Source organism: Lycium barbarum, chromosome 6 (genome assembly GCF_019175385.1).
Source record: "Lycium barbarum isolate Lr01 chromosome 6, ASM1917538v2, whole genome shotgun sequence".
NCBI lineage: Eukaryota > Viridiplantae > Streptophyta > Magnoliopsida > Solanales > Solanaceae > Lycium > Lycium barbarum.
Window position 1 is genome coordinate 113,748,169 of NC_083342.1, and position 22,391 is coordinate 113,770,559.

General features: G+C 36.3%; 3 protein-coding genes across 3 annotated transcripts; 2 read left to right on the forward strand and 1 right to left on the reverse strand.

The window, feature by feature from the left end:
• Positions 1-699: 699 nt before the first annotated feature.
• Positions 700-10,472, reverse strand: LOC132645617 (uncharacterized). The gene is made up of 13 exons (XM_060362705.1): positions 9,980-10,472; positions 8,364-8,455; positions 8,235-8,254; positions 6,565-6,811; positions 6,377-6,472; positions 6,182-6,297; positions 6,022-6,102; positions 4,844-4,967; positions 4,020-4,069; positions 3,225-3,315; positions 2,074-2,109; positions 1,854-1,951; positions 700-1,184 (listed from the first exon to the last, which is right to left on the reverse strand). The coding sequence occupies exons 1-13, from the start codon at positions 10,282-10,284 to the stop codon at positions 1,068-1,070; spliced, it is 1,473 nt and encodes a 490-aa protein (XP_060218688.1). The 5' UTR covers positions 10,285-10,472; the 3' UTR covers positions 700-1,067.
• Positions 10,473-13,285: 2,813 nt separating this feature from the next.
• On the forward strand, positions 13,286-18,528 carry LOC132645618 (cytochrome P450 704C1-like). Its single transcript, XM_060362706.1, has 5 exons — positions 13,286-14,093; positions 16,732-17,016; positions 17,145-17,486; positions 17,613-17,813; positions 18,161-18,528. Exons 1-5 carry the CDS (start codon positions 13,572-13,574, stop codon positions 18,356-18,358), a joined length of 1,548 nt encoding a protein of 515 aa, XP_060218689.1. The 5' UTR covers positions 13,286-13,571; the 3' UTR covers positions 18,359-18,528.
• Positions 18,529-19,489: 961 nt separating this feature from the next.
• Positions 19,490-22,391, forward strand: LOC132645619 (cytochrome P450 704C1-like). Its single transcript, XM_060362707.1, has 5 exons — positions 19,490-20,477; positions 20,605-20,889; positions 21,004-21,345; positions 21,441-21,641; positions 21,820-22,391. The coding sequence occupies exons 1-5, from the start codon at positions 19,956-19,958 to the stop codon at positions 22,015-22,017; spliced, it is 1,548 nt and encodes a 515-aa protein (XP_060218690.1). The 5' UTR covers positions 19,490-19,955; the 3' UTR covers positions 22,018-22,391.

Consider the following 22,391-nt stretch of genomic DNA (forward strand, 5'->3'; position numbering starts at 1 on the left):
GTAGCAATTGTGGAATTGGCCAACAAGTCAATTCTTTTGTTCACATTTTCGTGATGTAAGCGCTTACCTCATCATAGGCGTGATGTAAGCGCTTACCTCATCATAGTCGTGATGTAAGCGCTTATCTCATCATAGGAAATTCATTCCTATAAATAGGCAGCTTATAGTTCATTTGTAACACACCAAAATCTCAGACAATACATCTGAGTGAGAGCAAAAGTGAGGTATTCCATAGACTGTAAGAAAATAGTCTGTGAAGAAAAATAGAGTGTGAGTGATATTGTAGTGAGGTGGGAAAATCAAAAGAGTGTTATTTCTTTTGAGGGTGTAGTGGTCTTAGGAGTATTTGTACTCGTTACTACACAGTGTAAAATTCCTCTATAGTGATATCAGCTGCTCCTCTTGACCGTGATTTTTCCCTTATTCAGAAGGGTTTCCACGTAAAATCTTGGTGTCATTATTGCTGCATTTTATTCTTGCTGATTTAACCATAAGTTAGTGTTCCGCGTTTATCACTAATACCGTGAACATTATTTTTGCGGGTCTATTTTATTCCCATCAGGGATAAGGAATAATAATATTAGATTTAAAAAAGTGGGATCATTAGTCGTCTGTTTTAGTTAAAAATATAGACGTTTGTTAATGAGGATGTTCATTCCAAGCACAAGCTAAGAATAGAGGTATAGAGGTTAGACATCATTCCTCTCGTAAATATATTTATTTAAGGGTCGGAAAAGCTAAGAGCGTCATCCACTATTCACAACAGTATATTGAACCATCAGTTCTAAACAAACGTCCAGACACAAAGGGGAACTACAAAACACTTGTATCACACGTCGTGATCATCTATACATGCTTTCTCTGGGAATTATGTACCTAGTAATATCCAAATTCTGGATAATAATCAATTGTAAGTTCTCAAGTGTGTACACATACAGTCAGGACAGACACTGACCTGCCCCCCCCCCCCCCCCCCCCAAAAAAAAAAAAAAATCGTCCGCTTGCCTATCATAAACTTTTGTTTTCGCTTTACTTCATATTGCACAAAATATTCAAGAGTTGGGCACTTAGTTGGCACCAAAATCTTGATTCCACCTTTCAAGCTCCTCCCACTTGCTCTTTTGCAGACTAGGCCTAATCACTGTCATGGCCTTTTGAAAATCTCCATATCTTAAACCCCTCACCTGCAAAATCAGAGCACCAATTTTGAATGAGTCAATAACCACAATTTTAGTCATCGATCAACATGGTTGGTACGCAAATAAACTTGCTTCCAAGTGTTCGTCAATCTTCAAACCTCAGAGATAGAAACATACAAATTATGGAATTGCAAAAGCAACGTAGAGATTTTAAAAAGCTATTTCCAAATTGTCTTAACCACTCCTCTTCACTAAGCGCTTAAGTATTCTTGCTATCCAATTTCAGATAGTGCATCCAAAGGTGTATAACAAACTCAAACTGACATCTAACAAATGACATCAACCTTTTGGGTTTTTTCAAGGGAACTATTAGGAGTATGAATACTCATGCCGTCCTATACCTGACAAGGTTGAGCAGAGAGTTCAAATTTCAAACGAATTTAATTCTTGAAAATCTTATAAATTGTACAAACTTCAGTAAAAGAGTCACACACTTAGAGATAGCCCAAATGAGAAGCGTGTCCAATTTACCTACATGAGCATGGGAAGAGTAGTCTTCAGATTTCAACTTCATAGAAGATTACAAGGGCATATCTTTGGAGCAGTATTTCAGCTACTCTTGGAAGTATGCTTTTATTGCATGCAGAATCATTAACCACTACTGGCAAACAAATTAAAAAGGTAGCACTGTAAACTCCAGAAGAGAGTTACCACCTGATTTGCCTTGACTGAGAGAATATTAGCGCCAAGCTCTCTGATCGGCATCATTGCAGCCTCCTCGCACAAGGCTTGAAGATCACTTCCAGAATACCCTGTGGAACAGTAGATTTCAGATGAGCTTCCCATGAGAAACAAGATATGTTGGTAAAGGTTCTTAAGAATCAGATGTTCAGTTAAGAAAATATCCAATGGCAAAACCTTTAGCACTTTTTACCTTCTGTGTCTCTCACTAGTCGTTCTAGATCTCCATCTATCATCCAGTAAACAAAACTGAATTAGATGACATTGCAATAGCAGGCGATTAAACTAAGAACTCTGCTTAATATTTCAGAAAATAAAAAGAATGGTCTCTCCAAATACAATAAGAAGTCCTTCAAATGATTAGATTTGATCCTCTGTCATCCTCATAAAGATTGTATAAGAAAAAAACAGTTTGAGCATAAACAAATGAACAGGATTATCAGTAAGCTTTAGAAAGATAAGTCCATAACACACATTGAACTTATTGATAACACGATATAAATTCAAACTCATAGAGGACAAGCTTGCTTCACGAAAATGAAGAACAGAAGTGAAGCATGTTTTGTTTTTCAAGCTAACCATTTCAGAGATGCTTGATAGGCTTTCACATAAAGAAGAATATTGGGAAATGGCCTTGAGTCTTCCCACTAAAAAATGGATGTGAGTGAAAGACAACTCTCCCACCCTCATGCAGAGACAACCGCCACCCTCATAAAAGAGGAGTCTAGGGAAGCTGTGGTTGGCCTTACGCCAGCAGCGAGTGCGCAAGATTTTTGTAGAAGTAGGGAAAACTCAAATCAGTGATAAACAATGACACAAGCACCATTATTTAAAAGAGCTCTAGCTTGCAAGACTATCTTACTTTTGCTCATAAGTAAATTAGACATGTTCAATCATAATAGACTTCTGCCGAGCTAATATGGAAGGAAAAGAAGGGAGGGGGGACGCATTACAAGAGCTTCCTTATACCCCCAGTTTGAATAAGACAAAATTATCAAGGTCTTTTGATATTTCCTTTTTTCTTTTGTTTAAATTTTGTACATTTGATACTTGGTTAAGAACTTGCACATCATCATGCATGTATGTAGCTGTTATCCACATTTCACATCTCATATTGCTGATTGGTCTAAAGTGGTCATGGTAACTGAAACATCCGGATAAGACAAGTACATAGATCTCAATATTGACTGACTTCATTAAACCTTTAAGGGGAGGAAGGGGGTTTTGCAAAATATTATAACTCCTCATTTTAAATGGGAACTCTACTTTATGGTCTACAAACAGACAGTAGTTAGCCAACATCTTCAAAATAATAATGTATCTAGTTCTCAAATGCAATCTCACCAGGCAAAGAAAAAGCATTTCCCTTTAGTCTGTGTTTCAGAAGTTGTCTTCTAACACTAGCATCAGGTAAAGGTATATATATTCTTTTCACCTGTTTCAAACAGTAACAAGCACATTAAGAAGAAAACAGCCTTACGGTTTTCTTAGTATTTTAAATAACAATTCACATTGTTAGTAACATACTAATTAAGCTTCTATGATCATAGACAACGAAAGGAAACTACTCTTTAAACAAGGGGAAGCTTGTGAAGCAATTTTGCAATTTAGTTTCTCTACTAATTTACATTCTTCTTATTATAAGCTGGTGGTCAGATTCAGATCATTTCACTTAGTTTTCAGAGTCGAGTATTTTAGTAATGTGGCACACGTACTCCCATAGTCCAAATTTGAATTTCCCAGTAAGATGCTGCAAGGATATCAAAGTGAGAACTGAAAACGTAAGTTGTTTTTTTCTTTGATCTAGAATTAATTGGGTTATTTTAATGACTTGTTAGAGAAGAAGGTCCTACGTAACTTTTCTTTGAAAACGGTAATGTATAAGATGGGCCAATGTAACTTCTTACACTATACACGAGAATTATGTGGATTTTTTCAAGTACAAACTCAAACATATAGCGGTGAAGTATAGTTGTACACCCTTTATATTCATGTCCATCACTTTTGTCAGTATTATCTACTTTACCTATCAGACCCAAACAAAACCCAAAAAAAAAAAAAAGTTTAACCAAGCCAATGATGAAATCACAACTACGTTCTCAGACACAGATTGCATCCTGATCTAGTACCAGCACTTACCAATCTCCTTAGAACAGCGTCATCCAACTCCTGTGGCTTATTCGTTGCACCTGCATTAGCATAGGAAGACAGCTCAGACACAATTATTAGAGAAAACAAGGACCAAAAAGATCAACTTCTGTAGACTGATAACATATGCTCAACAATCTTGAAAATCTATAATTCTCAAATTTTCATGGGCGGGAGGGTATAATATAGAAAAAGGAATAAGTTAGTTACTGAAATTTCAGAGGGCCCCTCTAAAAGTCACTGCATCGGAAGCAGTTTGACATTTAAAATCCCAGCACACCAGAGTTCCAGACTAGAAAAGGTTTGGTAAAAATGGCTTTTCCTTGGTGTATGTCAAATACCCACCATCTTTGTAGCGTCAAGGTAAAGCATGGTGTCTTGAGCATACTAGGTCATTAGGTTCTTTATGTTTTCTAATAGTTTGCAATAAGCTGTTGACAGATCTTGGTTATATAATTACATTCTTATATTTTTTTTGGTCGCTACGTTCTTTTTTTAATCTTTTTCTGATAGTTTATCGTCATAGACAGTAATATTCCCCAGAACATTCTCTTTTCAGTGGCACTTTCATGGAGCCTCCATAAAAACCTGGCACTTTTGTGGCATTTCCTTTATATGTTGACTTACAGGAATTAACTTGCTAGGAGATTAATGCAATAGATGTCGTAAAGCGCAGACTTAGAGAAGAAGAAAATGATCTTTTGACAATAATTACACCCAGAAAACACTAAGCCATGAGCATCAGTTAGCAGGAACAGCTATCTGTGAGAAACTCCATAACTAAGATAATAGTACAGAAACAGCATGAAGCTTACCAATTACAATTACCAGGCCATCAGAATTTGATGTCACCCCATCAAACTGAACTAGAAACTCAGACTTCAACCTTCTGCTCGCTTCATTCTCATTGGTAGTCCTAGTTGACATAATACTATCTATCTGTTAACCACAAAGATAGTCTAAAAGTAAGGTTTGCTACCAATAAGTGATGGATGCATATTTAGATGTATTTATCAATGAAAGACCCAAGCAAGCCTAATAACAGATACATACTTTCTAAGCAGCAAAGTCTAAAAGAAAAATACTATTTTTTTATTTTTTTTAGATAAGTGAAGAGAAAAAATACAGGCAGCTTTAACCAGAGTATCTGCAAGAATCATAAGATACGTCATATACAGGATCTAAACAAAGACATACTAGACAAATGTCAAGGATGAAAGTAAGAATGCCAATCAGTTTGAGGCAAACAGATAATCTATACGCAGCTAATTACTTTCCAAAATCGCATAGCAAATATTGCAAATCCTACAGAGGTCTATCCAATACTTGACCAAGAAAACTTCACTTTCACCTGATAGATGTGTCAAGTTCATTAGACTTTGGAAACTGACAACAAAACTTAATGGCAGATAGTTTGTCAGCTAATTAATGGCAGATAGTTTGTCAGCTAATTCAGAATTTATCTTCTTTTTTTTTTTTAATAAGGAAAAAAAGGAGAAATGTACCAAGACGAGGGACCAAGAAAAAGAAAGGAAACAAAATCTGCGCAAAAAAGAAACCCTCAAATTGAAATAAATAAAGGGCAGTGTTTTAATTCATAATCAAACATGATATTGGTTGTCCGTAAACGATTTAGCAAATTTCAAAGGCATTGAAGTAGGTCAAGATAGAAGGTGCACTTATGACTTATCCAGATCATGAAGGAATCTAGCAAAAGTATGAGGTGGAAGCAATTTTCACTCAGATCACTCTTTCACTTTTTCTATTTAATTTGTCCCCCACCCACCAAAGAAAGTCCATGTTTGATGGAAGAGAGCTAAGTTCCTAATTTATTTATACGTTTAACAGATAGTAGTGAAGAAGACAATTGACGAGGACTTAATTATTTTGTAGGTATTTCTTGTATTGATTAACTGAAGCCTAGTAGGAAAAACATTGAATAGTATATTAGCCGAGGCATCAACTGACATAATAATTTCTGATAAAGTCTCACCTCATCCATGAAAATTACAGATGGCTGCCTGGAAATGGCAACCATGAAAAGTGTCTTGACAAGCTTTTCACCCTCTCCGACCTGTCATAAATGAAGCTCAGTATATCAAAATGATACAAAACAAACTCAATTAAAAGGCACAAAGAAAAGAGACACACACCCACTTTGATGTTAATGCAGAAGCAGACACATTGAAAAATGTGGCCTGGGACTCAGATGCTACTGCTTTGGCAAGCATGGTTTTTCCAGTACCTGGCGGGCCAAAAAGAAGTAGACCTGTAATACAATAACATCAACCTTGTCAGAAGCAAGTTCCTGGTTGTGTTATAATGTTATTCACGTATACAAACAATACCTCGAGCAGGCCTTCTTAAGCCAGTGAAGAGATCCTTTCTTTTGGTTGGTAGAATTACCATCTCTAAGAGAGCTTGTTTTGCCTTTTCAAGGCCAGCTGCAGGAAAACCAAATTCATGATTAAAATATTTTACAAATCATTACATAGGGGTAGGAGGACATGGAGAAGATAAAACTTTGGCTTCTCACCAATATCTTCCCATTTAACAGAAGGGCTTCTATCCACAATTACAGAATTTATCATGTCCACCAACTTTGGATCATACCCACTAGCAGTGGCAGATTCCTGTGAAGGTTTACGGCTTGATATGCTATTACTCGGAACCCTCATAACAGAGCTGTCTTTCCCTGATCCAGGCACAGATCGAGATACTCCTTTTCGAGCAGACGAACTTGATTGTGAAACAGCCACTCTTTGGGTTTGTGGTGCTGAATGCTGGGGAGAACATGCCAAAATCCATTATGATCAAATGATACTTAACAGTTAACCCACTCTGCAACTTAAACCCAGAAATTCAAGACATGTCCAACTCAGGCTTCGTTCACAAGTACACCCCAGTGGGAGTAGGGGTACCATGAACCAAACCAGCCTGGTGGCAAATGACTAGCTCAGATAGTAAAACTTCGTATGATAACATAATTTCATTTCAAAAGGATTTGACGGCCATCTTCAAAGTTTTTTTTTTTTTTTTTGATGGCATGGGAACCCGCAGCCGCTACCCTTCGGGTGCGCACAGGGTAAACCCAAAGTTTACCGAATGATTCGTACTATCCATTTAAAATAAACTTCCTATTGTAGTCTTGCCACTGGGACTTCTAGTATTCTCCGTTGAATAGGACATACAAGTTGAACCCTTCATAAGTAAAGTGATAGAGCTATGCTCAAGCCTTCTACGTCAAGCTTGGCCCAGCTCTATCTATGGTCAAATTGCATCAAAACCAAAACGACCTTGTTGAAGGTTGAGCTTGGCTTGTTTAGAACCCCTATGTGAGAGTGTTTTAGTTCCCTTTCAAGTGACAAATAAAGAGGATTAGCCTCTTTTATTGTTAAGGTTATGATAAATTTAATTAAAGAAAGGGCAAAAAACGTGTCCGTATACAGGAAGTATACCAAAAATAGAAAACCTTGAAAAAGACATGGTTTATAGTTTCCTATGAATGACACCCAGTCATCTGTACAAAAAGGAACCTCATGGGTGCACCAAAAAGAAACAAGGGAAAAGAGGCCATTCCTCAAGTGTACAAAGTCTTCCTCTACTCCCTCAAATCTTCCCCATCCCTCTCTCTCCACATGGTCCACATAACTGAGTGAAGCAACATCCCATGCCCTACATCTTCTCTTCGGCTTCTAACAGCCCAGCTAAACATGGTTTCGTTCACAGTGCCCCGCATACAACAACAACATACCCAGTGAAATCCCACAAAGTGAGGTTTGGGGAGGGTAGAGTGTACGCAGACCTTAACCCTACCTTAGAGGTAGAGAGACAAAAGTGGGGTCTGGGGAGGGTAAAGTGCCCGGCATGTAAATAACTAATTACATTACTTTTATTAACAAAATAATTACTAGGACATCGTAACTAAGAAATTGGAAAAAGAAATATAGAAATGACAGCAGGCAGATGCATCAAAGAGAAGAACCACTTTGAGTAACAACATTGCTCCACATTAGCACCAAGAGCTCGTGGTGAAGCTCTAAAGTTAAAAAAGGAGCAGAGTTATTAGGATGCACCATGAGGATGAGATATGAAAGAGAACTGCAATTCCATCAGATGGAAAAGATGTAATTGTTTCCTTGAAATGAACATCTGAAATTGTCTACTCAACAGAACAAAGCTTACACTTCACACGGCAGTTCATACCTTGACTGAAGATGTGCCAACTGAAATGGGGGTATGGGCAAAGAGAAGCAAGATAAGTACTCAGTTATTCTTCCTGCTGATTAAGATATGATTAGAAACTGAATGCAAGAAAGAAAAGGATTTTTTAACCTGCTCGTCGACCTAAAGTCTGAAGTCTGTCTGAAACTTGACACTGCCATTTTGATATCTTTTGACGATATGATTTCACCTTCTCGTGTTCACTGTTTAGAAACCGCAAGAGGAGAGTTGTGGCTCAATTACTCCGTAATCCATCAGATGGCCAAGAAAATCACACATGACAGAAAAAAATGATTCATTTCCACATATTACTTTAATCGGAAGGTTTTCTGTTCATTTTACTAGGTATATTGAAGCAAACCAACCCACTTCCCTTCCTATGCACCTACTGCTGCCGACATGCTATTCCAAAAATCTAAAAAATCAAAGGAACTCCTGCTACAGAAAGAAAAAGAGATGGACAATTGTTTAAAACACAAGAATCCAATCTACACAGACAGAATTGCAAGATCTGTTTTTGAGTCAAAGATAACCAACAGAATTGCAGGATCTTGGTGTTCAATGAATTATCATTCTGTACATGTGTATGATGCTCAATTGCACACAAGTAGAAGTAACAATATTTAAAGGAAAAATCAGAATTTTTTACTATCTACATAAAACTCATATTAAGTAGAGTAAGAACAGTGTTAGTTTGAGATATAGACAACAAGCCAACTCATATAAGAAGCAGACTGGTCGTGGTTCTCCCGCTATCCATGATGCTAAAGCATATACATAGTTGAAAAAGTAGTTGCAGAATGCATGTATCTCTCCATTTTACTGCACTGAAGTGTAATAGCTAAAATGCAACATGACAATCACACGTCCCAAGTTATGTGTAGAAAGTCAAATAGAGTTCTAGAGGTAAAAGAGATCGCCCTTCATCCCCTCTCCAGAAGTCCCAACCCAACCAACCAAACAATCAATCAATCAAATACACCTCAATCCCAAACTAGTCTGGGTTGACTATATAATCCTCTATATCCATTCCACTCAACCACTGAGCATTAGATTATTTTTATCTTCCCTAGCACTGCCACTTAAGCAAATTATATAGCCTATACTCATACAATTTAAACATTTTTAAGCACACAATGAGCTAAGATCTGATCATATCCCCTGATCCCTCAACTTGAACCATACATGTTTGTGCGTACTTGAACAACTTTTCTTTAATAAGAAAAATACATCTATCTACACATAAAATGTTATGATCCTTTTACTTTGCATCTACAGCTGGCAAGTTAGTTAGGATGAGCTGGCCAATTCGGTTAGTTAATTTTCCAATTTCTGTTATCGCCACGTGAAGGGCACATGCCCTGAGCTGTTAGTTAAACTCTAACTACTTTTCCTGCCAATTTCTCTTCTCTTGTAGCTGTAAATTGTAATCAGTAACGACTGTACTCTCTTTTAGAGAATTAATCAGTAATGTCAGTTCATTTGCTCTACCTCTCTCTCTATCTAATGTATCCCATTTGTTCGTTAGAATACTCTATTTTCTTTCGATAGACTCTGCACCACTTAAGTTAAATTCTTGGATTTGCCTCTATCAAAGTTCCGAGTCATTCATTCAAATATTGCCCCCATTAAGCCTCTAATAAATCTAATCTAACAATAACATACACAAATACAACAAAAAATCCGAACTTGATTGAAATTGTAAAAAATTACAAAAAACAGAATACCTAGAAGTTATATACGAAGGAACAGGAGTAGATATCCCTTCGTTGAGTATCCTTTGTGCATTTTGATAATGTGAAATAGCATCATCTACCAATCCCCATTCTTCAGCTCTAACAGCTTTAGCGATCTCTTCTTTAGCCAATTCAAAGTATCCTTTTAGCTTATACGCCGCCCGTTCATTCCCCGTGGCAACGCCGTCCATCGTCCGATCACCGGAGGTTTGCTGAGGATCGTTCGATGAAGATGATGGAGTAGTATCCGAGAAGATTGAGGTTAGGGTTTCTGCTAGGTCTTTTAGGAAACTCATTTGGGCAGAAATTTTGGAGTATTCATGGACATTTAGGGAAATTTAAGGCCCTGTTTGGTGTATGAATGTAAATTTAATGATATTTTAAGATATGATTGTGAATATTAAGGGGGTGATTAATGGAGAATGTAGTACTACTGTAATTTCAGATTTGACTTTTGTAAGATATTCTATTGGTCGCTTGAAAATCAAGTTGTTCCCAGTTCCTTCTTATTCGCATTCAATTTCTTTCTTTTTTATGAAGGGAAGAATATACGGCTAGGGTGGCCAATCGTAATGTTATTTTATAAAATTTATAGCATATTAATTTTTTGGTTATTTGATTTTATAGAATTAAAATTAGACTTTTTGAAACTGTCTCATCATCTTGATTTCTTTTCGGTATCGATACGGTTCGGTTAGTTTTTATTTTTTTAGAAAAAGAACATCACGTTATAGTCACTAGTAAAAAGTTAAAACACAATATTATGCATATTTTTATACGACTTTGGCAAAAACTCTCTAGACATTTTTACTATTTAAAGGGTGATGAATCAAGAAGATATAAAAGAAGACAAGAATAAAGATTGATCCCACTATTTTACGATTGTGTAAAACAATATTAAGTAAAGATAAAAAGTATAATTTAGATCGCACAAGGGAGCAAAAGTCAATCAAGATGGAACACAAGAATAGAGTCTATTAGGATTAAGTATCCAATAAGATAAATTTAAAATCATACAAAAAGAAAGATATCGAATACTTTGTAGTTTTCTATCCAAAATCGTTAGAATATCTTGTAGCTTACAAGTTAGTTACTACTCGGGCTGCTAGAACTAATTTAATTTCAATATGAGTAGTATAATAGGTTTTAGCCTTGAAACTTTAAGTGTTAATTATGTTGCCGGCTTGTAGTCATTTTTATCATCCCGAACCCAAGGCGAAAATTTTAATCTTTTATTATATTTAAATTTAATATATAAAATATATTTTACACATATAGACTTATTTGGTACGATTCAGTATTTTTTCGGTTTATTTTTATAAAATTAAAAACCAACCTAATTATTCGGTATGGTTATAAATTTATATAAAAATCGTCGATTTTATTAAAAAACCCTAAAAATTGGTTCTGTACGGTACAGTTCGGTCAATTAAGTCAGTTTTTTTGATAACCATTGACACCTTATCTCCAGCTCTTTTTTTTTTTTCACCCCTGCATCTCTCAATTAGTAGTAGTAGTAGTAATACTTATTAGTGGTGAAAAAAGAAAAAGTATTACTATCTTTGTATGTATTTACTTGTTCATATTTGACACCGCTTAAAAAGCAATAAATAAAATGATAGTTTTAAAACAAATAAAATGATCACATAATCGTTTATATTCATGTTAGCATTAATCTTGTTAGTCAAGTTAAATTAGTGCTCGTAAGCATAGAGTTAAGAATGGAAGTGAGCTCGGGTGGAGATATGTGGTAGGAGGGTGATACTAAACTAAAATAGCTTCCTCAATTTCTACAATTGCTTATGGGCTATTATGAGTTCAAGAAAGACCGCTACCGTGAAATTGGTAGACATGCTGCTCTTAGGAAGCAATGCTAATACATCAAGGTTCAAGTCCGAGTGGCGGCATACCGTCTTCTTTTAATAAATAGATCTTAGAATGAATCCAATTCCCGATCTCTATTTTAGAATTATGTAATTAAGGAACTCTTCTTTTTAAGTTTTTTTTATAATGGGTGATCAGTTGAACATCCTTCATCGAAAAATTATATTGTGTATATAGGTCAAAAATTTCTTGTAACTAATATAAGAATATGAAGACCTTTGATTCAAGTTAGAGGTGTAGCACAATAGTTAAGTATGTTCAAAGCTACTTGAAACTCGCAAGCTCGATCTTGCCTAGAGCACTACTTTGAATATTGTCCTACATTTTTTGACAAAACAAAATTAACATTCCCTTTTTCTGTCCTTTCTTTTTGATTTTCTATGCATATTTTATTTATTTATTTATTTATTATTCTTTTCACCTTTTCTACTTTTTTTTTCCTGTTCCTTGGATTTTTTCCTTTTCTTTTTCTTTCCTTTTTTTTTTTTTTTTCCGATAATGACATTGAATTGAAAAAGCACAAAAACGTCCAAACTGAAAGCTTTGCTTTTACGTTCTTAATCAAGTTTATAAGTTTTTTAGTCCATTAAGAAACTCTAGAATGAAATCAAATTAAAGGTCTTTATCATTAAGAAATTTTAACTCTCCTTAGTGGCCAATTTAATTTAGAACTCTTTAGCATTTAAATTATGATGAGAATGTTCGCATGAAGAGCATGAATTTCTTAGTTTTATTCTTGGAGACTCATGTTTATCTACTTTTATATTTACTGTAGTAAATTCTTTAATTAGTTTTTTTTTTTTAAATTAAGGACGGTCCCTAAATCAGATTGCGCACACCTTGATCTTTAATTTAGTTTTGTCATGCTCGGAAGAATAATAAATGTTTGCATAGATAACATTTTGAAATTAAGATAGGGTAATAATTATGTAACAGTACACCCTGTCAAATTTTTTGTTTCAATTTGTATAAATTTATATTCGTTACAAGGGTGTGACCCCCCCTATTGAAAATGACGCTTTTACTTGTATTTTTAGCAGTAGAGGCATGATTTCCCCATTAAAATTTCATTTTTGCTTGTAAAGTCAGTTTTTTCTATTAAAAATGCTATTCTTGTTTATTTTGCTAACAAAATATATGTGATTACTTTTTGAATTTGTTGTTTTAGTTTTTCTTGCTGATTAAATATGAGATTTTTGTTTGCTTTTCTTTAAGATTGCTAACTATTATGAGTTTGATTTAAAAAAAAGTTGCCGCACCTATTCATAAGAAAAAAAATATTCATTTTTTCAAAGTTTGAACACCCTTAACACAATTCTTAGCTACGCCACTTGATGTGAGGACAAAGAAGCAAAGACAGCAGGGTAAGTTGCAGATTATATAAACCTTACGCTCTGTGTGATGTCCCAACCTCTAATTTCCTTTTTCAAAGAGGATAGCAACATCATCTTTTGTTTATTATGCAGGTTTCTTTCAATTCATTTTCTGTATGATTAGGACCTTGATATTTTTCCTTGCTCCCACTCAGCAAGACTCGTAATTGGTTAAAGTCTCCTTGGCGTATTATTTTTGAACTTTTGGCAAGAATGCTGCTCATATCACATGCAACCGTTTTCTTGATTTGTCTTTGCATGCGTGTCATATAGTATATAGAGACGGTAGTCATTTCTCCAATATACAACCTTTCTGAAAAAAAGAAATGGATATTCTCTATACCATCTTCACCTGTATAGCTATCTTGTTATTCATTTGTGTGACTCCTATTTTAGTTTTAATAGTAAGGATCTATGCTGGCAAGTCAATCAGAAACCCCAAATATGCACCAGTGGTGGGAACTGTGTTTCAACAACTGATCTACTTCAACAGACTCTATGATTATCAAACAGAAGTGGCTAAAAAGACCCCTACTTTCCGGCTTCTGGCGCCGGAGCAGAGTGAAACATATACCACTGATTCACGAAATGTTGAACACATTCTTAAGACCAACTTTGGCAAGTACTCTAAAGGCAAGCGCAATCAAGAGATATTTAAGGATTTGTTTGGCGAAGGGATATTCGCCGTGGATGGTGAGAAATGGAAGCAGCAGAGAAAGCTTGCGAGCATCGAGTTCTCAACTAGGGTCTTGAGAGATTTTAGCTGCACAGTTTTCAGAGAAGGAGCAACCAAATTGGTCAGCAAGGTTTTTGAGTTCTCTCTTGCCAACAAATTTTTTGATATGCAAGTAAGTCACCGAACAACTTAATAAACTTCAGGGTTATATCACTAGTCAGTTTTTTCTTATCAGTCTCACTGCTATTGTGCTAGTATTATCGTATTCCTAAATTTTACTACTGATGTTATTCCTTTTTACTTCGGTTATCTCTACTATTTTGCTGTCAATATTTTTCTCTTCTATAACTTTTTCATCATAGTTTTTTACTCTTATATTTTTCAAAGACACCCAACACTTGGTCTTTAGTCTTTAAGACGTAGACCCAAAGTTTCCTTGAACAATCATCAATAAAGGTAGCAAAATAAAGTGCACCACCCAAGGTCCTTGTCTTCATTGGACCACATAAATCTGAATGCACCAACTCAAGCAACTCTGTCTTTCTTGAAGGAGGATGAGACTTGAAAGAAACTCTATTTTGTTTTCCAGCCAAGCAGTGCTCACACTTTTCTAATTTAGCACTTTCGAAATTTGACAATAATTTCTTTTTGGCCAGAACATTTAGTCCTTTCTCGCTAATGTGGCTAAGCCTCTTATGCCATAACGTTGAAGAGCTATTGCTCTCAACTGCATTCACCATATCAACACAGGTAGAGGCCGTAGTCCAGTATAGACCACGACGCTTTTCGCCACGAGCCACAATCATGGAACCTTTAGTAAGCTTCCACTTTCCAGCACCATTGGTACTGACATATCCCTCATCATCCAAAACACCAACAGAGATTAAGTGCAAACGAACATCAGGTGCATGCTTTACATTGTTTAAAACTAGTTTAGTTCCAATACTAGTTTTCAAACAAATCGTTCCAACACCAGCCACCCTGGATACAGTCTCATTAGCCATACTCAAAGTTCCAAAGTCACCCGGAGTATAAGATGAGAAAAATTCCTTCTTCGATGTCACATGAGATGCGGCACCACTGTCCACAACCCAGCTTGACTCATCACAAGCAATATTTATCAGATCCGCATCAAGGACAGTAACAAGATCTTCTGTAGTGACAGCGGCAACACGATTGCCATCTTCTTTCTTTTCCTCCTTATCTCTATTCTCCTTTTTCAAAATCCGGCAGAAATTCTTTGTGTGCCCTTTTTCCCCGCAATGATAGCACTCAATATCTTTTAAGTCTGCTTCTGGATTTGCTTCTATGATGTTCTCTATTTTGAGAACCACGATTCTTGCCTCTCCCCCTAGTGTCAGTCACCAAGACATCTGATGAGGAGGAACCTTGAGATTTTCTTCTCATCTCTTCATTTAAAAGACTGCTCTTGGCAAGATCCATAGAGATCACACCATTCGGAGCAGAGTTTGATAATGAAGTTCTAATAATTTCCCAAGAATCTGGTAGGGAACCAAGTAGAAACAGGCCTTGAATTTCTTCATCAAAATTAATTCCCATAGCAGATAACTGGTTCATGATCCCCTGAAAAGTATTCAGATGGTCTGTCATTGCGGAACCATCGTGGTATTTTAAACCCAACATTTGCTTTATCAAAAACATCTTGTTATTACCAGTTTTCCGAGCATACAAATTTCAAGATGCTCCCATAGGGTCCGAGCATGTGTCTCCCCAGAAATATGGTTCAACACATTATCGACAACCCACTGTCTAATAAAGCCGCAAACCTGCCGATGCAACAAATTCCACTCTTCATCTGATTTATTATCAGGCCTTTTATTTGCAAAGACAGGTTGATGAAAATTCTTGACATAGAGCAAATCTTCCATTTTGCCCTTCCAAATGGCATAATTTACGCCACTCAAAGTAACCATTCTACTAGTGTTGACTTCCATCGTTTATCACAAATACAAATACTATTTTATTCGAAGACCAAAGTAATTTTTTTCTGATGTGGAAGTTCAGACTGTGCTGCAACCACAGAGCATACTCAGACAGAACCTTGGCTCTGATACCACTTGTTGGGAATAAAATAGACCCGCAAAAATAATATTCACGGTATTAGTGATAAACGCGGAACACTAACTTATGGTTAAATCAGCAAGAATAAAATGTAGCAATAATGATACCAAGATTTTACGTGGAAACCCTTCTGAATAAGGGAAAAACCACGGCCAAGAGGAGCAGCTGATATTACTATAATAAGGAATTTTACACTGTGTAGTCACGAGTATAAATACTCCAAAGACCACTACACACTCAAAAAAGAAAGACACTCTTTTGATTTTTCCCACCTTACTACAATATCACTCACACTCTATTTTTCTTCACAGACTATTTTCTTACAGTCTATGGAATACCTCACTTTGCTCTCACTCAGATGTATTGTCTGAGATTTTGGTGTATAGCAAATGATTTTGGTATGTAACAAATGAACCATAAGCTGCCTATTTATAGGAATGAATTTCCTATGATGAGGTAAGCGCTTACATCACGACTATGATGAGGTAAGCGCTTATATCACGAAAATGTGAACAAAAGAATTGGCTTGTTGGCCAATTCCACAATTGCTACCAATGTGATTTTGTCAAAGGAAGAAAAATCTTCCTTCCTTAAAATATGGGATAGGGGACTGGACCCCACATACACCCCACCTTCCCCAGACCCCACTTATGGGATCACGCTGGGTATGTTGTTGTTGTATATCGCTAGCCAGTTTTTATCACTAAACTATGCTACCATACTTGTAGGAACTGCTAATGAGATGCTCCCTGGATTCAATATTCAAAGTTGGCTTTGGAGTGGATTTGAACTGCCTGGATGAATCAAGTGGAGATGATAATGAATTCATCAAGGCCTTTGATGATTCAAATGCATTAACATATTGGCGTTATGTCGATCCATTCTGGAAGCTTAAGAGATACTTCAACATTGGCTCTGAATTTATCCTGAAAAAGAACATCAAATTCATCCGAGAATTCATTGATGAACTGATTATAACAAGGCGCATACAGCTAGAAATGAAACAAGAATCTGTGAGTCTTAATTTGTGGTTATGAGAACATTAGGAGAGCTCCAAATGAAATATTTCCATCTTCTAAAGCTATTTTGCAATCTCTTTTGAGTCTTAACATTATTGTTAACCTTTTGTATGTTCTGCAAGATGGATAAGGAGGACATACTCTCAAGGTTTCTGCTAGAGAGTAAGAAGGATCCAGAGAAAATGACTGATCAGTATCTCAGAGATATTATACTGAATTTCATGCTTGCCGGCAAAGATAGTACTGCTAATACTCTTTCATGGTTTTTCTATGTGCTCTGCAAGAACCCCTTGATCCAAGTAAAAGTTGTTGAGGAAATAAGTGAAGTTGTTGGGAGTAACATAAATGATAATGGAAGTGTGAATGATTTTGTAGCAAGTATAACAGAAGAAGTCCTTGAGAAAATGCAGTATCTTCATGCGACATTGACAGAGACCTTGAGGCTATACCCCGCTGCCCCAGTGGTATAACTTCTGTCCAAAACTCTGCAATATATTCATAACCAAAAGCAAATCACTCTATCATTTCTAATCTCTTGTATCTATATTTGACTATTTGTCGTATGCAAAATGCTATTTGTTGATATTCAGGATGGCAGGTGCGCGGACGTGGATGATGTTCTTCCTGATGGATTTCACATCAGAAAGGGGGACGGAGTCTATTATATGTCCTATGCAATGGGGAGAATGCCTTACATTTGGGGTAATGATGCTGAGGATTTCCGACCAGAAAGATGGTTGAAAGATGGGATTTTCCAGCCAGCGTCACCATTCAAATTCATAGCATTTCATGTAAGTAATATGTTTTAATTACATTAAACCTTCATGCATAAGGACTCCAGAACTGATATAGGTGATCACTGAGTGAGGCTATATTGTTGTTGTTAAGTACAGTTAGAAAAATTGAAGATTTTGCTCAAAGAAGTCAAGTTTTAGTATAGAGCTGGTCAAGTTTTTATGCTTATGCTAGTTTGTAACTGCGATATAGTAGTTTACTTTGGTATGTAATTGTTTGGCCTGTATTGTATGTAATCTGTCACTGGGGTAAGAATACCATAAGGAATATACTGCTAAATCTTCATGACAGGGGCTGCATCAATTTATCTTTTCTCTAACTCATTGGTTAATAAAATCAACAGGCCGGTCCAAGAATATGTCTAGGCAAAGATTTTGCCTACCGGCAAATGAAGATATTAGCAATGGCTCTTCTCCATTTCTTCAGGTTCAAATTATCCGATGATACGAAAGAAGTAACTTATAGAACCATGTTTACACTCCAGATCAATGATGGGCTTCCAGTTCATGCGGTTCCAAGAAGAGGATTTGTAGAAGCCTGAAATACAGAAGACACTTCCAATGTTTTTTTAAACTAATTCACAGAAGTCATGACTGTACATTTCCACCATATGAACTATAAGTACAACTATTCACAACTTTGTAACTAGAAATTGATGCTAATATTTCATCAAGCTCTTGATTTCGTCTTAAAAGGAATGGCTTCATATTAGTGAGATGTTGCACCCTGAATTCCAGTCATAACTTGGCTTTTTTTAGTCAACTTGAATAACAAACCAAAAGGTAGGACTTGGTAGTCCAATTTAATGCTCTTTTTTCCTTGTTAGTGAAACATATAACACACAATGAGTTAAGTCAAGAACTTATAATGACCACACAGTTTGATCGACTAGATCAGATCATATACTATAAAGCAGGATAGACAAACATGGCATAGAAAAAATGAATGCTTAGCAGCAGCCTAACTCACAGGGACCTAATATCAGCTTCAGATTTTTACAAAATGGACTGTCAGACAGATGTCTTGAGGAATTTTTCGGGGCAAAAGAGGGAAAATACAAAAGGAAGCGCGTGAGAGAGAGATGAAGAGCTTGCCTAAACAATAAAACACAGAATGAGTAAAAGTTGCTGATACACAGAAAATTGCTAAGTCTTCTTACACTATAATTTACTGATGCAGGACCTCTCTCATGAGTAAAGGGAAGCCTGGTGCACTAAGCTCCCGCTATGCGCGGGGTCCGGGGAAGGGCCGGACCACAAGGGTCTATTGTACGAGTAAGACAACAAAAAATTACCACCTCAAATTCAACTATTAGCACTTTTTCGTAGATGGTGAGATGGACAATGGGAATATTGTGCCTTCCATTGAGGAACTCTAACAATGTTTTGAAGAACACTAAACCTCCATTCTTGGGATACATATATATGCAATTTGGTTTTGATGAGGAATGACATCCCAATCCTCAAAAAAGAGATTGTCTCATATGAAGAGCCCTGTAGTAGATTATGGATAGGCAAGGTATGGCCAAGAATTAAAAATAAATTAAGATTGAGAGAGAAACCAAATTTTGAAGAGGAAATGGAAAGAACTTTAATTTGATTGTCATTTACATGATGATTTCAAAAAGTTGATAATCTAACTTAAGTTTTGGTAGTATTCTTGTTAGTCAAATTAAATTATACTAGTAATCATAAGCATAGAGATTACAGTGCCGATTGGTGATATGAAGACAAACAAGCGAAAACAGGAGATGAAGTTGCAGGCCAGATAAACCTTTTGTTATACGTGACAGGGACATGTTCTTCTTTATTCTGATTCAATTCATTTTCTGTGATGTGACTAGGAACATTTTCCTACTCCAACCTAGCAAGAATCCAAATTAAACACTCCCTCCAAGAAAACTGTTTGATAAATCTACTAAGAATAAAAAGGATCGGTGAAAGTTTCTTGGACATATCTTCTCTAGCATAGACATACCTATAGGATTTTCAGTACTTTTAAGGCTGAATTTTCTACCCTATTCAACAAGAGAGCTGTTAAGATCCTAAAGGCATGTGAACGAATTTTTGAATTAGTCTTTGCCGTGTGTGCACATAGCTATAAAGACGGTTGTCACCTCTCCTCTCTAGAAAAAAAGAATGGATGTTCTTCATACCATCTTCACCTGTATAGGAACTCTCTTAGTCATTTCTTTCACTTCTTTCTTATTTTTTATACTAAGGATCTACGCTGGCAAGTCAATCAGAAACCGAAAATACGCACCAGTAATAGGAACTGTGTTTCATCAACTCTTCTACTTCAAAAGACTCTATGACTATCAAACAGAAGTCGCCAAGAAACTCCCTACTTCCCGAATTCTAGGTCCAGCCCAGAGTATGATATACACCACTGATTCAAGAAATGTCGCGCACATTCTTAAAACGAACTTTCCCAAGTATTCTAAAGGCAAGCATAATCAAGAGATAATAATGGATTTGTTTGGAAAAGGGATTTTCGCAGTGGACGGTGACAAATGGAAGCAGCAGAGAAAGCTTGCAAGCCTTGAGTTCTCAGCTAGGGTCTTGAGAGACTTTAGCTGCGCTGTTTTCAGAAAAAGAGCAGCCAAATTGGTCAGAAAAGTTTTTGGGTTCTCTATCTCCAACCAAGTTTTTGATATGCAAGTAAGTCATTTAACAACTTTCTTTAGCACTTCCCCTCAAATTTAACAGTCCTTGAACAACTTAATACTATTGGATTATTTTTCAATAGTCAGTTGTTATCACAAGACTATGCCAACCATACTTGTAGGAGCTGCTAATGAGATGCTCCCTGGATTCAATATTCAAAGTTGGCTTTGGAGTTGATCTGAACTGCGTGGATGGATCAGGGGGAGATGATAATAATTTCATCAAGGCCTTTGATGATTCCAATGAATTAATATATTGGCGTTATGTTGATTCATTCTGGAAGCTTAAGAGATACTTCAATATCGGCTCTGAAGCTCTTCTGAAAAAGAACATCAAATTCATCCATGAATTCGTTGATGAACTTATTAGAACAAGGCGAAAACAGCTTGAAATGAAACAAGATTCTGTAAGTCTTACCTTGAGATTATTAGAGTGTTAAACCCTTAAACTCCTAAAGCTATTCTGCCGAATCTTCTTTCCTCTAACGTAATAATGAACCTTTTGTCTGTTGACGTGCAAGGTTGATAAGGAGGACATACTCTCAAGGTTTCTGGTAGAGAGCAAGAAAGATCCAGAGAAAATGACTGATCAGTATCTCAGAGATATTATACTGAATTTCATGCTTGCTGGCAAAGATAGTACTGCTAATACTCTTTCATGGTTTTTCTACATGCTTTGCAAGAACCCCTTGATACAAGAAAAGGTTGTTGAGGAAATAAGAGAAATTACTGGTAATAACATGAAGGATAAGGAAAATTTGGAAGATTTTGTTGCAAGTATTACGGAAGAGGTCCTTGAGAAAATGCATTATCTTCATGCGGCATTAACAGAAACCTTGAGGCTATACCCTGCAGTCCCAGTGGTACAATTTTCATAATGAAAACCAACTTACTATATCATTTCTACTTTCTTGAGTGACTATTTGACATATGCGACATGTTGATTGTAAATATTCAGGATGGCAGGTGCGCAGATGCAGATGATGTTCTTCCTGATGGCTTTCACATAAGAAAGGGGGACCAAGTCAATTATATGTCCTATGCAATGGGGAGAATGACTTATATTTGGGGGAATGATGCTGAAGATTTCCGACCTGAAAGATGGTTCAAAGATGGGAGTTTCCAGCCAGAGTCACCATTCAAATTCATAGCATTTCATGTATGTATTAAACCTTCATACTTAGTGATAAAAGGAGCTACAGCAATTTTCTTTGGTCTAAAGGAGCATAGATTTTTTGCCTCATTGGGGTTGGAATGTCTTAAACTGCTAGATCTTCCATGATACAAGGGCTGCATTATATGATCTTTTCTCTAACTTGTTTGTTTATTTGATACAGGCTGGTCCACGAATATGTCTAGGCAAAGATTTTGCTTATCGGCAAATGAAGATTTTAGCAACGGCCCTTCTTTATTTCTTCAGGTTCAAATTATCCGATGACACGAAAGTAGTAACTTATAGGACCATGTTTACACTCCACATCAATGAAGGGCTTCCAGTTCATGCAGTTCCAAGAAGAGGATTAGCAGGAAGCTGAAATGCAGATTGCACTTTGAATGTCATCTTTTTAGATATAATAAGTCCAACTATTGATCACGACTTTGTGACTAGAAAGTGGATGCTAGTCATCAAGTTCTTGATTTCTTGTTAGAAGTATGGAATGACTTCGTATTAGGGAGATGTTGTACCCTGAATTCCATATTCAAAAGGTTGGCTTTTTCAGTGAACTTAAATAACCAAGTAAAAAGTAGGACTTGAAATTATAGCACACTGTTGTCCAATTTAATATTATTTTTCTCTCGTTAGTGGAACATATAGCACATTAGATCATAAAGTATGATCCACTGGATCAGATCATGCCCTGTAAAGCAGGACGGACAAACATGACTATATGGGATGGAAACATTTTGA

Excerpts from the sequence above, each read along its gene's own strand:
- LOC132645617 (XM_060362705.1), bottom strand. The coding sequence starts at position 10,284 with ATGAGTTTCCTAAAAGACCTAGCAGAAACCCTAACCTCAATCTTCTCG. Across the intron at positions 6,103-6,181 it reads CTGCATTAACATCAAAGTGG|GTCGGAGAGGGTGAAAAGCT; the intron begins GTGTGTGTCTCT and ends CATTTATGACAG. Across the intron at positions 1,185-1,853 it reads TCTCAGTCAAGGCAAATCAG|GTGAGGGGTTTAAGATATGG; the intron begins GTGGTAACTCTC and ends CTGATTTTGCAG.
- LOC132645618 (XM_060362706.1), top strand. The coding sequence starts at position 13,572 with ATGGATATTCTCTATACCATCTTCACCTGTATAGCTATCTTGTTATTC. Across the intron at positions 17,487-17,612 it reads TATACCCCGCTGCCCCAGTG|GATGGCAGGTGCGCGGACGT; the intron begins GTATAACTTCTG and ends GTTGATATTCAG. Across the intron at positions 17,814-18,160 it reads TCAAATTCATAGCATTTCAT|GCCGGTCCAAGAATATGTCT; the intron begins GTAAGTAATATG and ends TAAAATCAACAG.
- LOC132645619 (XM_060362707.1), top strand. The coding sequence starts at position 19,956 with ATGGATGTTCTTCATACCATCTTCACCTGTATAGGAACTCTCTTAGTC. Across the intron at positions 21,346-21,440 it reads TATACCCTGCAGTCCCAGTG|GATGGCAGGTGCGCAGATGC; the intron begins GTACAATTTTCA and ends GTAAATATTCAG. Across the intron at positions 21,642-21,819 it reads TCAAATTCATAGCATTTCAT|GCTGGTCCACGAATATGTCT; the intron begins GTATGTATTAAA and ends TATTTGATACAG.